This window comes from Balaenoptera physalus (assembly GCF_965194825.1).
Source record: "Balaenoptera physalus genome assembly, chromosome: 14".
Classification (NCBI taxonomy): domain Eukaryota; kingdom Metazoa; phylum Chordata; class Mammalia; order Artiodactyla; family Balaenopteridae; genus Balaenoptera; species Balaenoptera physalus.
Window position 1 is genome coordinate 53,563,745 of NC_138893.1, and position 13,937 is coordinate 53,577,681.

The following is a 13,937-nucleotide window of genomic DNA, read 5'->3' on the forward strand; positions in this document are numbered from 1 at the left end:
TCAGGTAGTATAATTCAGAATTTTTTAAAAAGACTTTAGTTTTATTTATTTGAATAGATAATACAGCCACGTGGTTCAAAATTCTAAAGGTCAAAATGAGTACAGTGAAAGAAAGCCCTCCCCCCATTCCTGTCCCCAGCCACCCAGTTTCCCTTCCTGGAGGCAAACTATACTAACACTTGTTGTATATTCTTGTATATTCTTTTCAAATATATTTTATGCATTTACATATATATTTTCTATATTCTGCCTTCGTTAAATAGTAGTTATAACAGCAGCTGCAGTTTGCCTCCCAGTTACTATCCTTCCCTTCAACACCAAGTTGTAGCAGCACCAGAGCCATAGACCACATTTTCCGGCTTCTCCTACAGCTAGATGGGGCCATGTGATTAAGTTCTGGCCAGCGGGGTGTAAGTGGGAAGTGTATGGTATTTTTGGAAAATCTTGCTATTAGGAAGGGGGCCAAGTGCCTCTCTTTTTCTTTCATCGCATCTCCTGGAATGTGGATGTGATGGTTAGAGCTCTAGCAGCCATATTGAACTATGAAAGAGCAGTGAATTTGAAGGAATCTCAAACGAGGTCTGAAGACACAAATACAGTCATAGACTTCCTGCCTCCAGATCTCTTCTATGTGAGAAACAAATAACCTTCTATCTTTTTTTTAAAATTTATTTACTTAATTTACTTATTTTTGGCTGCGTTGGGTCTTCGTTGCTGCACGCGAGATTTCTCCAGTTGCAGCGAGTGGGGGCTACTCTTCGTTGAGGTGCACGGGCTTCTCATTGCGGTGGCGTCTCTTGTTGCGGAGCACGGGCTCTAGGCACACGGGCTTCAGTAGTTGTGGCACGCGAGCTCAGCAGCTGTAGCTCACGGGCTCTAGAGCGCAGGCTGAGTAGTTGTGGCGCAGCTGCTTAGTTGCTCTGCGGCATGTGGGATCTTCCTCGACCAGGGCTCAAACCCGTGTCTCCTGCATTGGCAGGCGGATTCCCAGCCACTGCGCCACCAGGGAAGCCCAACATTCTGTCTTGTTTAAGTCAACCAGGAACTTTTAAAAGACAATGCTAATATAATCAGAAAATCTGCAAAGGTGGTTTGGAGGGCAATGCCAGCCAGGCAAGGCCTATGGGAAGTACTCAGATCAGGAAATGAAGCAGATAATAATAGTAACTACCATATATTGATTAAGTTTTTAACAGTTTTATTGAGATATAATTTACCATAAAATTCACACATTTAAAATGTACAATTCAATGTTTTTTAGTATATTTAACAGAGTTATGCAACCATCACCATAATCTAATTTTAGAACATTAGCATCACCCCCAAAAGAAACTTTGTATCCACTAGCTCTACAGAAAAGCACTTTACACATATTATTTTCTTTAATCTTTCAATAACCTCTGAGTTTAGTATTATCCTTTTTCATGGATAAGAAAACCTAGGCCCGGAGTTAAGAAAATTTGTGCAAGGTCACACAAACTACCAGAGCCAGAACCAGGATTCAAACTCAGTTTTGGCTGATGCCAAAGCCTGACCTTCTCAAACCACTACCCAGGCGCTGTTACCCAGGTTCTGCAATCTGGTCTTTTAACTCTGCCTGGTTCTTGTTCCCCAAGGTCTGTTTCTTTCCTCCAGTGCCTCTGCCAGTTGTCATGCCTTATTTCTGGTCCCGTTGCCCATGCTCTTCATGTTTCCTTGACTGGGCTCATGCAACTTGTGTCTGGGCCCTAGCTTCTTTCCCTTTAATCCACTCTTCTGGCAGATCAACTTCCTAATGCCCAGCCCTGCTCGGGTTACTCACCACCCCCACTCCGAATAGGTCCACATTACCTCCTGAGTAAAACCCTCAGCTTCTTAACATGGTATCCAGAACTCAGAGGCCTGGCCCTGGTCCACTCATCCAACCTTATCTTGACCCCATAGAAGCCCTTTGCTCGTGTCACACTGGGCCCTTGCCGGCTTCCAAATGCATCTAGTATGTTCCTGTCTCTCCATGTTTAGTCCTGTTCTTTTTGCAGAGAATGTCATCCCCCCCAATTTTCTACCCATCTAAATCTTACTCAGTCCAGCTACAAACCTCCTCCAACAGGCAGTGGTTCCTCCTGCCCTCTGCCCTCCCACCCCATTCAGTTCCCCCAGCGGGGCTCTTACTGCATACTTCCTTTCCGTATTTACTTGGGCTGGCCTAGACTGTAAAATCCAGAGTCCTCTGATTGGCCAGAGTTGTTTTCCCCACTCCTTTAGCCAGAGATGGCATCGATGCCACACAAAACGCACAGAGGATAGGAGAGCAGAAGACCCCTAAAGTGATGCTGGGCGCATTGAAACAAAAACTTACGTCCGGTAGTGGTGGGATGCACTTTTAAGAGCTGAGTGACCTCACTATTTCACTTGTTACTTCTTTGATTTATTTGATTCACTTGTTCCTTTATTCACTGAATAAATAGTTGAGTGAGCAAAATCAAATACACTCCTTAACCCACAGAACATACAGTCTAGTGGGAGAAGCCAAAACAAATCAATCATATAAACAAATCTAGAAATGCAGCAAATATAAAACGGTCATCTGAGACACAGTTATTGAATCCTCCCAAGAAGGTTTTCAGGTTTCCTAATCCACATGATTGTGTAAATTATTTTAACTGGGTGACAAGCTTTTTATTTCACAATTAAAGTGGTCCTTTAAATTTGCACGTTCCAGAAGAGGTACCTTTGGGTTTAATTCACACTGAAGTGTGAATGAACGAGCAAGGCAGCCCTCTCTTCCTACATCCTTGAAAGAAGATGGATCCTATGGTTGAGGATGACTGCAGAGACCTAAGGGGGCTAAAGGACAATTTCCTTTACTTTCTGATTTTGATTGGGGGACACTTTGAAGCTGCCGCTGAAGGCTTCTGTCTACAGGACAGAGAGGTGGGGAAGCCATTGGGCCTTTGCTGACCTTCACCCTTCTTAGTTGCTATAGAAACTTTATGTGCAAAATTTCTCTGTGTACCAAAACAGCCTCCACAAGAATGGGTTATAGTGGCAGGAAAAAAGGATCCCTCCAGGCTTCAGCTCACATGACAGTGGAGATAACACCCAGCATGGAGAGTTCATAATGTACTGGTTACCCTTCTTAGTTGCTATAGAAACTTTATGTGCAAAATTTCTCTCTATACCGAAACAGCCTCCACAAGAATGGGTTATAGTGGCAGGAAAAAAGGATTCCTCCAGGCTTCAGCTCACATGACAGTGGAGATAACACCCAGCACGCGGAGAGTTCATAATGTACTGGCCCATTCCTGAACATCACATATATGTTACTGCTTTGAAACTTACCATCAGCACATGGGGCCTCCTCACCTGAGGTTTGGGGTTTTTGATTAGAGCACCAGAGAGATTCCAATTCAAAACGATTTGGTCGGTTTGCGGGTCTTCCAACTCACCCTGCAAGACTCAGGACCACCGCCGCCTCCCTCAGACCCCGCCCCACGTCAGGCCAGGCAGCTTCAGGCTTTCAGAGAATTTGGTCCTTGCCTCTGCTGTGGCCCAGACAGCCTGGCCCCCTTGCCCTCCAACTACAGTCTGAGCTTTTGGAAGGTAGGATTCATGGCTCATTCAACTCTGTAGCCCCAGCGCTGAGCCCAGTGCCTGACAGATGGTGACTCCCAATCAGAAATGCCCCGGGCTGCGCACGCTTCCAGTCTCCTCTCTGCCAGCCTCTTGCCACTGACCTGGCTGTTTCCCAGCTTGTTGTCCTGGCTGGAGAAAATGACCCCCAGAACTTTCACTCTGAGGTTCCAGCCCCGAACTCGGTCGTTCTTAGCTGCGCAGAACTGGTTCCTCTTTCCTTCACCTCATTGTGTTCCCTCCCCCGCTCTCCGGCCCTGTGGCCAGTCTTGAAGAGGATTCTGTAGCAGAGCTGGACAGTTTTCTTTTTTCAACATGTGGAATAATGTAGATGTTAGTCTTTCGTGTGTCTGAAGGAGACTGAAGGGTTAAGCTCTGCCCCAGCCCAGAATAATCAGGTGCCCCAGGAAGTAAAAAATTGGGAATGATTTGTAGCACACATTTGTCCTTTAATTTTTTCCCATTTTTGTAGGTAATTCCCCACTGGGAGAGCTTTGTTGGGAGACAGAGCTTCCCCCAGGCAGAAGGGTAGAGACAAGTGACCTAGGCCAAGTCAATCAGATGTTCTCCCTGATGACTCTGCCTCTCCAGGGGGTGACGTGGGGACCCACGAACAGGTGGGAAATCAGCAGAGGGGTGACTGTGCTTAGACTCAAGTGGCACTAAATGGACTGAACTTGGCTGGGTTTCCAGCTCCCTAGCCCCCTTCCTTCCTGCCAGCTCTTCAACCTAGTATCCTTCCAACAAATCCAGTCTCTGTTATGGTAGCCAAAGTCAGTTTCCAGTGCTTGCCATCCAGATTGACATACATCTAAATGTACACCTGGAGGGGATGGTTAAAATAAACCAGGGAGCATCTATAATATGGAATACTACACAGTAGTTCAAAAGAGTAAGGGCAGGGAATTCCCTGGCTGTCCAGTGGTTAGGACTCTCCCTGGTCAGGGCAGTAGGATCCCACAAGCCGGGCAGCGCGGTCAAAAAAAGAAAAAAGGAAGAGTAATGGCAGATTTAGGTGTATCGACATGGAAAAATCTCTAAGATGCATGTATAAGGATAATATGTACAGCATTTCACCATTTATCTAAAAATTAAAATTATGTATTTCTCTATGTATGTGTGTGTTACCATTAGAATGAGACACCATGAGAGAACGACGTTTTGTTATGCCTGTATCTCCAGGCCTAGAACAGTGCCTGGCACATAGTAAGCATTCAATAGATATTTGTTGAATAAATGTATTGTATAGAGAAAGATCTGAACAGACACAAACAGAAAATAGTGGTTTCTTAGAGGAGGGGCTAGAATGTGGGGGGAAGTCAACAAGGGAGATTTTACCTGTATTATTAAAAAATTTTTTTTTACAAGGAAAATGTCTTCGTGTATTACTTGTGTAATTAAACAATATAAAAAGAAAAGAGCTAAATATTAACAGATGATGAAAAAGACATTAAAATAATGATTCCAAAGACTTTATCATAACAAATACAAGTTTTCTGGCAAAGGAAAGAGGGAAAGAAAGAAAGGGATATTACAGGTGAGTACATGATATTTTGGTGGGACTGTTGGCCTTTTTGACAAGAGAACAAATCATTACATTTTTTAAACTTTTTTCTTTTTTTAATGTTCAATAAGCACCCTCACCCTATCCCTATCTAGGCTCATTACTGATGTAAGGCTCAGAAATGCTTTTTGTACACATGATATTTTTATATTTTGGTGTGGGCATCAAAATGTCCTGCTTTAACTCAAGCCGAGGGAACAGCAAGAACAAAAGTGGAAAACAGATGCATCTGGGGACTCCAGGTCACTTGCATCGTTGGAGGGTGGGGTTAGAGGTGGGGAGGGGAGAGGATGATGCTGGGGCTGGGGTCATGGGCAGATCCTTCTTTTCTTTCTCTTCCATCTTGTTCCTTCTTTTGCTTCCCTCCTCCTCCCCCCCGCCACCCTGCCCACCCGCCCCCGTTGAGGCCAGGGCCTGGAAACACAAAGAAGATTCGAATACCACATCTGCCCAAAGCTCCAGGTCTGTTGGGGTAGGTAGATGGATTTTCAGTCACATTTGTGGCAGACTCACATCCATGCCTCTGCTCTTCAACCATCCTTTACAGCCCTGGCCTTCTTCCCTTCTCCGCACTTCTGAATTCTTGCGAGTCTGTTCTCTACTTTGGTATTTAGTCTTTCATAATTCTAAACTGTCTTCTGTTGTATGTGACTTACATGTGTCCATTTTGTCTCCCTGAGTCCACTGTAAACTCCTTGAGGGCTGGGGCCACTTTTCTGTGACCTTTTGTTCAGCCAGGCTGTTGGAATCAAGAGGACTTTCTGAACTTTCCAGAATGCCTGCTGTACAGCTGTGCTTATCGTCGTTCTAACACTCAATAACTAGACGGGGTAAGGAAGATGATCTCGGGGGAGCCGTGACATCCTCGCAGAAACAGGGTGTGTAGGCTTGTCGGCTGGGGGGTACTTTTAGAGCACTCAGCAGTGATACTTGCTTGTAATCAGAAGTCACAGCAGGACAGCTGGTTTTGAGGAGGGACACTCCCCTCTCCAGGCTAACCGATTAAACTGTAACCTCAAGAGTAATGTATGGTCCTTATCACACAGCAGTGGAGATAGAAGTGTTATCTGAGAAGGGAGTTTGGCATTCTTTTTTTTGTTTTTTTGGGCCTCGCCGCGGAGCATGCAGGATCTTAGTTCCCTGACCAGGGATCGAACCCGTGCCCCCTGAAGTGTAAGCTCGGAGTCCTAACCACGGGACCACCAGGGAATTCCCGTGGAGTTTAGTATTCTTTTTTTATTTTTTTAAATCAGTCATCAATTTTATACACATCACTGTATACATGTCAATCCCAATTGCCCAATTCAGCACACCACCATCCCCACCCCACTGCAGTTTTCCCCCCTTGGTGTCCATACGTTTAATTTATTTTATTTTTGGCTGTGTTGGGTCTTCGTTGAGATGTGTGGGCTTCTCACTGCGGGTGGCTTCTCTTGTTGCAGAGCATGGGCTCTAGAGCGCAGGCTCAGTAGTTGTGGCGCATGGGCTTAGTTGCTCCACGGCATGTGGGATCTTCCCGGACCAGGGCTCGAACCCGTGTCCCCTGCATTGGCAGGTGGATTCTTAACCACTGCGCCACCAGGGAAGTCCTAGCATTCTTTCTTTTTTTTTTTTAAATCAGTTGTCCCTTTTTTTTTTTTTTAATTTATTTATTTATTTTTGGCTGTGTTGGGTCTTCGTTTCTGTGCGAGGGCTTTCTCTAGTTGCGGCGAGTGGGGGCCACTCTTTATCGCAGTGCGCGGGCCTTTCACTGTCGCGGCCTCTCTTGTTGTGGGGCACAGGCTCCAGACGTGCAGGCTCAGTAGTTGTGGCTCACGGGCCTAGTTGCTCCGCGGCATGTGGGATCTTCCCAGACCAGGGCTCGAACCCGTGTCCCCTGAATTGGCAGGCAGATTCTCAACCACTGCGCCACCAGGGAAGCCCCCCTAGCATTCTTAATATTCATCATCTCACCTTGAACATTTATCTAGACCTAGTGTGCGCCAGACACTCTGCTGTGAAGCAGCTCCTCAGAGATTATCTCATTTAATCTTCACAATACCCCTCTGAGAATTATCATTGTCCTCACTTTACAGAAAAGGAAATAGAATCAGAAAGTTAAGTAACTTGTCTGGGGTCACACAGCTAGAAGTGATGGAGCCAGATTTGAGCCTAAGCTCACTAACTCCAGAGCCCATGCTCTTAACACGGTGCTGTCGTTCCCCAAACATGAAGGACTTTGTGTAAAAAATGTCATCAGAACAGATGAACCAGAAATATGGTGTTCTTCCTAGTTGTAGTGGTAATAGTTTAAAGTTTTGAACATTTCTTCTGTGTGAAAGCATCAGTTTAATTCAGTCAGTCAATTAATTGATGTCCTGGGTGTCCTGGGGCCGGCAGGGGGGAGGGAAACCTGTTCACACTTCAGGGAAAGGGCAGAATTTGAGCCTTGGGTTCCCTGCTTTGTATATACAGCAGTTATGCAACCTGGATTTTCCAAGGCTGTCTGGGGTTCAGTGAAAAATTTCACTGATATGTGTTTGTTGAATTTTGCATTTCTTTTCATGCATTTGTACAATAAGGACAATTTGTTAAACATAAAACTAAATGCAATTTTATTTAGACACTTTTACCAAACTTATAAATTCATCAATTGAAATAATCTATTAGAATACTTGATTCAATTTTTGATTTGGATAATAGAGCCTGAGGATTTACTTATTCATTTGCTGAAAAAATATTTTTTGAAGGCCACTATGTGCCACATGCCACAGGGAGCAAAATAGATGTAGCCTCCACCCACATGTGGCAGGATGTCTAGTTGGGGACCCTCCCGTGAAACAAATGGTCACACAAACTATATAAGTTGTGATAAGAACTATGAAGGAAGAGTACAAGTGTTATGTGAAAGTTTAGTAGGGGAACTGGTTTATTCGGGGTGGGGGGCATGGAAAGCATCTGAACCAGTGACTTTTATTTATTTTTTGATTTATTATTATTATTTTTTGCCACCCTACACGGCTCTTGGGATCTTAGATCCCTGACCAAGGATCAAACTCAGGCCCCGGCAGTGGATGTGCAGAGTCCTAACCACAGGACCGCCAGGGAATTCCCTGAACCAGTGACTTTTAAACTGAGATGTGAAATGTAATAAAGCAGGCCAGACAGAAAAGCAACAGAGCAAAGGCTTTTGAGAAACTGAAATATATGTGGTTAGAGCTTAGTGAAAGAGAAGGAGAGTGCTGGGATATCCTCAGGTGAAAGGATGTCAAAAGGAACAACAGGAAAAATATTCCTAGAAAAATCCAGCAGAGAAAAATAATACAGAGAAAAAATTAATGCTTTAAGTTTACAATGTTCTCGCATCTGTTGCCTCAGTTAATCCTCACCAGAAGCCCGTGAGGCAGGGAGGGCAAGCATAATTATGGTTATTTCTCCCACTGAGGATTAAAGCTCAGCCAGGGACAAAATTATGCAGGTTTTGTCTCCATGATTCAGATCAGAGAGGCAAACTCTGTGGGTTCTTTGGAAAGCTGGACGGGAGTGGGTGGAATGAAGAAGTGACCCCCCCGTATGCTGTCTAAAGAAAGCAGGCTGTGAACTAAATTTAATAAGTACTTCTTGGCTCCCACTCTGTACCTACAATTCTGGGTATATCAATCTGTATCAGGACAGAAAACGAATCTTGCATTTTAGAGAGTGACTCTTAAAGTCACTTTCAAGTTCAACAGATCTGTAATTCTGAGTTTTATACATCAGGACAAAATTTGAGCATTGGCTTGTTATTTCTGACTTGAACCTAAAGGTCCGTGGAATCCGAAGGGTTAATCAAAATGAGAAACTACAACTCCCGGCAGGCCTCGGGGCTGGGTTCCCCCCTCCTTTTTTTCCGCGAAGACTGGGGGCGACCAAGGACGGTTAGTTATTTGAATAGACCTATAATATCATGAAGCTGTTTAGGTTGAGGAGGGCCGGTCAAGTCATCCAATCGTGTAAAAGAGGGGGAAACACCTTAGCCAATCCAAAGGCATGGGGGCGGGGTCGGGGTTGGGGGTGGTGAAAGAAGTTTACTGACTAAGATGGCGACTGAGGCGCAGAGTGAAGGGGAGGTGCCAGCCGGCGAATCTGGCCGGAGGTGAGACGAGCTCTTGGTCCAGCTGCCTTGGAAACGAGGCCGTGGGCTGGTCGTACTGATGCCCTTCCCCCGGGTCACGGTGACCCAGCGGGGCCGGGCTTTGTTCCTTTCTCCCGCGGCGTTTCTCATCTTCGCGCCTGCGGGAGCTGAGGCGCGGTGGTCCGGCCGCGGCGCTGGGCTCCAGCTGGGCCCCCGCTTGGTCCTGCTGATGCCCGTTGGGGGACTACCAGCGGCGTTGGCTGCAAACCGACCAGTTGGTGGTGGCAGTGCTGCCTGCCTTTGCGCTGAGACTCATCTTGATGGTGAGGAAACTCAAGCCCAGAGCTGCTAAGCGAATTTCCTAACGTCTAACAGCGCAGAGAGAGAACGCTGTCAGTACTTTTTAATCTCTTCCGAGGCAGTTATGTGGTTAAGTCAGAGCACAGATTTGAGTGTCAGTTGGAAATGGGTTTGAGTCCTTGGGCCAGTTAAACATTAAAAAAATTTTATTGTAGTAAAAACACTTAACATGAGATCTACCCTGTTGGTACAATTTTAAGAGTACAATAAGTACTGTTGACTATAGGTACAGTGTTGTACAGCAGATCTCAAGAGCTTGTTCATTTTGCTTAACTGGAACTTTATGCCTGTTAATTAGTAACTCCCCATTCCTCCTCTTCCAGCTGCTGGCAACCCCTATTCCACTATTTAGTTCGTGAATTTGATTATTTTAGATACCTCATGTAAGTGAATACCTCATATAAGTGGAATCAGTTGTCTTTCTGCAACTGTCTTATTTCAGTTAGCATAATGTCCTCAAGGTTCATCCATGTTGTCACATATTGCAGAATTTTCTTTTCTAAAGGCGAGTAATATTCCATTCTACGTGTATACTACATTTTGCTTGTCTGTTCGTATGTTCATGGACATTTAGGTTGTTTCCACATCTTGGCTATTGTTAATCATGCCTCAGTGAACGTGAGAGTGCTAATAATTCTTTGAGATCTTTTTTTTTTCTTTGAGATCTTGATTTCAGCGATTTTGGATAAATACACAGAAGTGAGATTGCTGGATCATATGGTAGTTCTAGTTTTAATTTTTTTGAGGAACGTCCATACTATTTGCTATACCACTGCCCTATTTTGCTTTCCTACCAACAGTATACAAATGTTGCAATTTCTCCCCATCCTCACCAACACTTGTCTTTTGTTCTTGTTTTTATTGCGGCGTGCGGGCGCTCTAGGTGTGGCGCGCGGGCTCAGTAGTTGCCAAACGCTGGCTTAGTTGCCCCACAGCATGTGGGATCTTAGTTCCCCAGCCAGGGATTGAACCCGAGTCCCCTGCATTGGAAGGCGGATTCTTAACCACTGGACCACCAGGGAAGTCCCAACATGATTTTATATATAGAAAACCCTTAAGACACTAACAAAAAAACTATTAGAAATAAACAAGTTTAAGTTGCAGCGTACAAAATCAACCTACAAAAATCAGTTGTGTTTCTATACAGATAGAATGAACTATCTGTAAAGGATATTAGGAAAAGAATCATATTTACAGTAGCACCAAAAAGAATAAAATACTTGGGCCAATTTTTAAACTTCTCTCAGCTTCAGTTTCTTCATCTGTAAATGGACATAATGATGTCTATTCCAGAGAATGTCAGAATTAAATCAGGCAATCCTTTTAAAGCTCTTAACGTTGAGCCTAGTAGATAATAACCACTTCAAACGTAATAGGTTTTCTTTCTCCTAGTAGAACAACTAAAGACCAGATCAGAGGGATCTGCAGTTTAGGAAATCATTACTTTATTTCTAGAGTGTTTTCTCCTAAGCAGGCACACTGAAATTTAGCTTCTCCTAGAAAGAATTTCCAGGTGGTCTTACCCCAGCTTTGAGACCTCAGTTGTCTTAATTGAGTAAATGTATATTAGAATTCAGTAGAGTGAGCTTATTTACATTGCCCTGGTGCTTTGGCTTTGTGTCTGTTGGTGCTGTTTATACTGACTAGGAGATTCCAAATCTTGGAAAGCTGGGTTTGTGAGTGGGCACTGGAGTCCCTCCTTAGCAGAGATGGGAGTGGTTGAATGTGTTATTTACTATTTTATAGGGAAGAGGTTTTCCCTCTTGGAGCTGCCTATAAATGGTTCATCGTTTTTTTTTTTGCCCAGAAACCATAGAGGGGGTTGATAAATTTGATTAGATCATCCCTCAGCCTGCTCTAAAATCTTGAATTGTGATGAAAATCTGAAGACAAAATACCATTCTGTAGTGGGAACTGTTTGAATTTCTTTAAAGGATGTTGCTGTTTGAATTTAAATTTTGGGCTATAGTATTAGTTACATGATCAGTAGACATTCCCAGAATCTTATCTGAACCTGAAACTGTTCATATTGTAAAAGAGAAGTTGAGTTTTCTAAAGCTTTTTAGGGCGGGACACGTATATTTTTATTACGTATTCCCAACAGTTAGCTTTGTCTAGGTGGTCAATAATGAATGAATAATAGTTTTTGTCATTTTTAAGATATAAAATATTACCTTGTGGTGATAAGTGCCATGCAAATTATTTTATGTTCTGCAGATATTAACCTTTCTAATGTTCTGTTGGTGGTGTGGCCCCTTGTATTCCATAAAGAGGAGGAAAGAGTTGTCTGATTTGCACAGATCAACACATATTTGCATGTTGGAGAATATATGATCATCTGTTCAGAACTGTCTAGCTTTCTATTTCTATTTCTTCATTATTATTTTAAGCCTGCACCTAATAATAAGGAGAATCCACAAATAGAAGGTGTCCACTCTACCCGTAGTGGTATAAAAATAATAGAGACTCTTAAGGGCCAAAGAGAGAAAAAGGAAAAGCTAAAGCAGGAAAAGAAATATAGCCACCTCCCCACACAATTGGCAGTAGGGAAATACAGCTCAGTACTTTTTGAGCTGAAAAACGACATAAAAAGAAAGTACTAACTATTATTAGATGAAGAGGGGAAATTGATAACAAAGAGTCACAGGCTTTCTAACCTCAATGTTCACTGGAAAAAAAGAAACCCACTGTGAACCAGAAAAAGCAAACGGGAACATATGGGGTGGAGGGAGGCAGAGCAAGCCGCCTAAGTGATAGCACTTGTGAAAAGCTGGAGACAGTTAATATGCCAGCAGCGTCTAAGTTTTGGAGCCCAAGCCTGCCCATGGAACTTAGGGAGGTTTGGAACAGACTTCGGGATACTTACATCCCATTTTGGAAATGTTTTTGGAGGATAAGGAAGGTGCCTGAAGATGGGGAAAGTGTCCTGTATCCTGCTGATTTACCTACACCGTAGATTTCCTGAAGTCTTTTTTGTTATATTGTTCTCTCTCTTATAAGACAGCTGTGTGGTCCTTTGAGAAAAGTGATAGATGGAACCTATTGATCTTAGGAAGAATTGTCTTTTCTCACTTGTACAAGCGGAAAACATGGTTTAAATGTCCGAATCCAATTTGTTTGTTTGTTTGTTTGTTTGTTTTTGGCCGACCCAGGAGGCTTGCAGGATCTTAGTTCCTTGACCAGGGATTGAACCTGGCACCACGGCGTGAGAGTGCCAAGTCCTAACTAACCACTGGACCACCAGGGAACTCCCTGAATCCAGTTTTTTATTTGTACTGTCAAATTCTATGAACGGTAATGAGGAATAGATTCTTCAGGGGTCTTTCTTGAATCTGAATCTTTTTATTTTACATTTTTATCAGTTATCTGGCTTAGAGAGTTTGACATTTATAGACAAGGCCAGTCTTGGTAGAAGGAGGGGGGAAGAAGAAAATAGAATTTTAAAGTTAATCTATATAAACTGGTCAGTGGCCTACCTTTCTTTGCCTCTAACCTTTAGCTGTAGAGTTTGTGAGATTAAACAGTGCAAAAGAGGGAGGTTGCTGGATGGTTGTGTGGAAGTCCTCAGAGAGTGGCAGTCTTTTTTGTTATTGCAAGTCCAGAAGCTATTTTATCCGTTAGATGGATTTGGGGACTGACTCTATTCAGGCTTACAAGCCAATCAATAAAGGCAATTTAGGTAATTTGCATGAAGAATATAAATGAACTTACTTACAAAACAGAAATAGACTTATAGACATAGAAAACAAACTTATGGTTACCAAAGGGGAAAGGCAAGGACGGGGGAGAGGGATAAATTAGGAGTTTGGGATTAACAGATACACACTACTATATATAAAATAGATAACCAACAAGGACCTACTGTATAGCACAGGGAACTATCTTCAATATCTTCTAATAACCTATAATGGAAAAGAATCTGAAAAAGAGTATATATACATATATATATGTATATATATGGCTAAATCACTTTGCTATACACCTGAAACATTGTAAATCAAGTATACTTCAATAAAAAAAAAAGAATATACCTGATATGTATGTCAGGTTTTCCCATTTTATCCTTGAAAAAGACACATTACAGCTGATTGATTAGATTATTGCTTTCTTCTTCTTTTTTTTTAAATTTTATTTTTGGCTGCATTGGGTCTTCGTTGCTGCGCACGGGCTTTCTCTAGTCGCGACGAGCGGGGGCTACTCTTCATTGTGGTGTGCGGGCTTCTCATTGTGGTGGCTTCTCTTGTTGTGGAGCACGGGCTGTAGGTGCGCAGGCTTCAGTAATTGTGGCACGTGGGCTCAGTAGCTGTG

At 43.3% G+C, this 13,937-nt stretch overlaps 1 protein-coding gene across 8 annotated transcripts in view; it reads left to right on the forward strand.

Moving 5' to 3' along the window:
• The window catches only part of ARHGAP19 (Rho GTPase activating protein 19), an 83,372-nt gene that overhangs the window by 17,395 nt on the left and 52,040 nt on the right, over positions 1-13,937 (forward strand). The window contains exon 1 of one of the 8 annotated variants that reach the window (XM_082423760.1): positions 9,187-9,290. The exons of 3 other annotated variants lie outside the window; for them this stretch is intronic. In XM_082423760.1, the coding sequence (XP_082279886.1) occupies positions 9,235-9,290 (56 nt within the window). In that variant the 5' untranslated portion in view covers positions 9,187-9,234. Of the gene's footprint in view, positions 1-9,186; positions 9,291-9,310; positions 9,662-13,937 lie in introns of those variants that run through there. 4 more of the 8 variants (XM_082423761.1, XM_082423763.1, XM_082423764.1 and 1 more) reach the window with 4 other exon arrangements.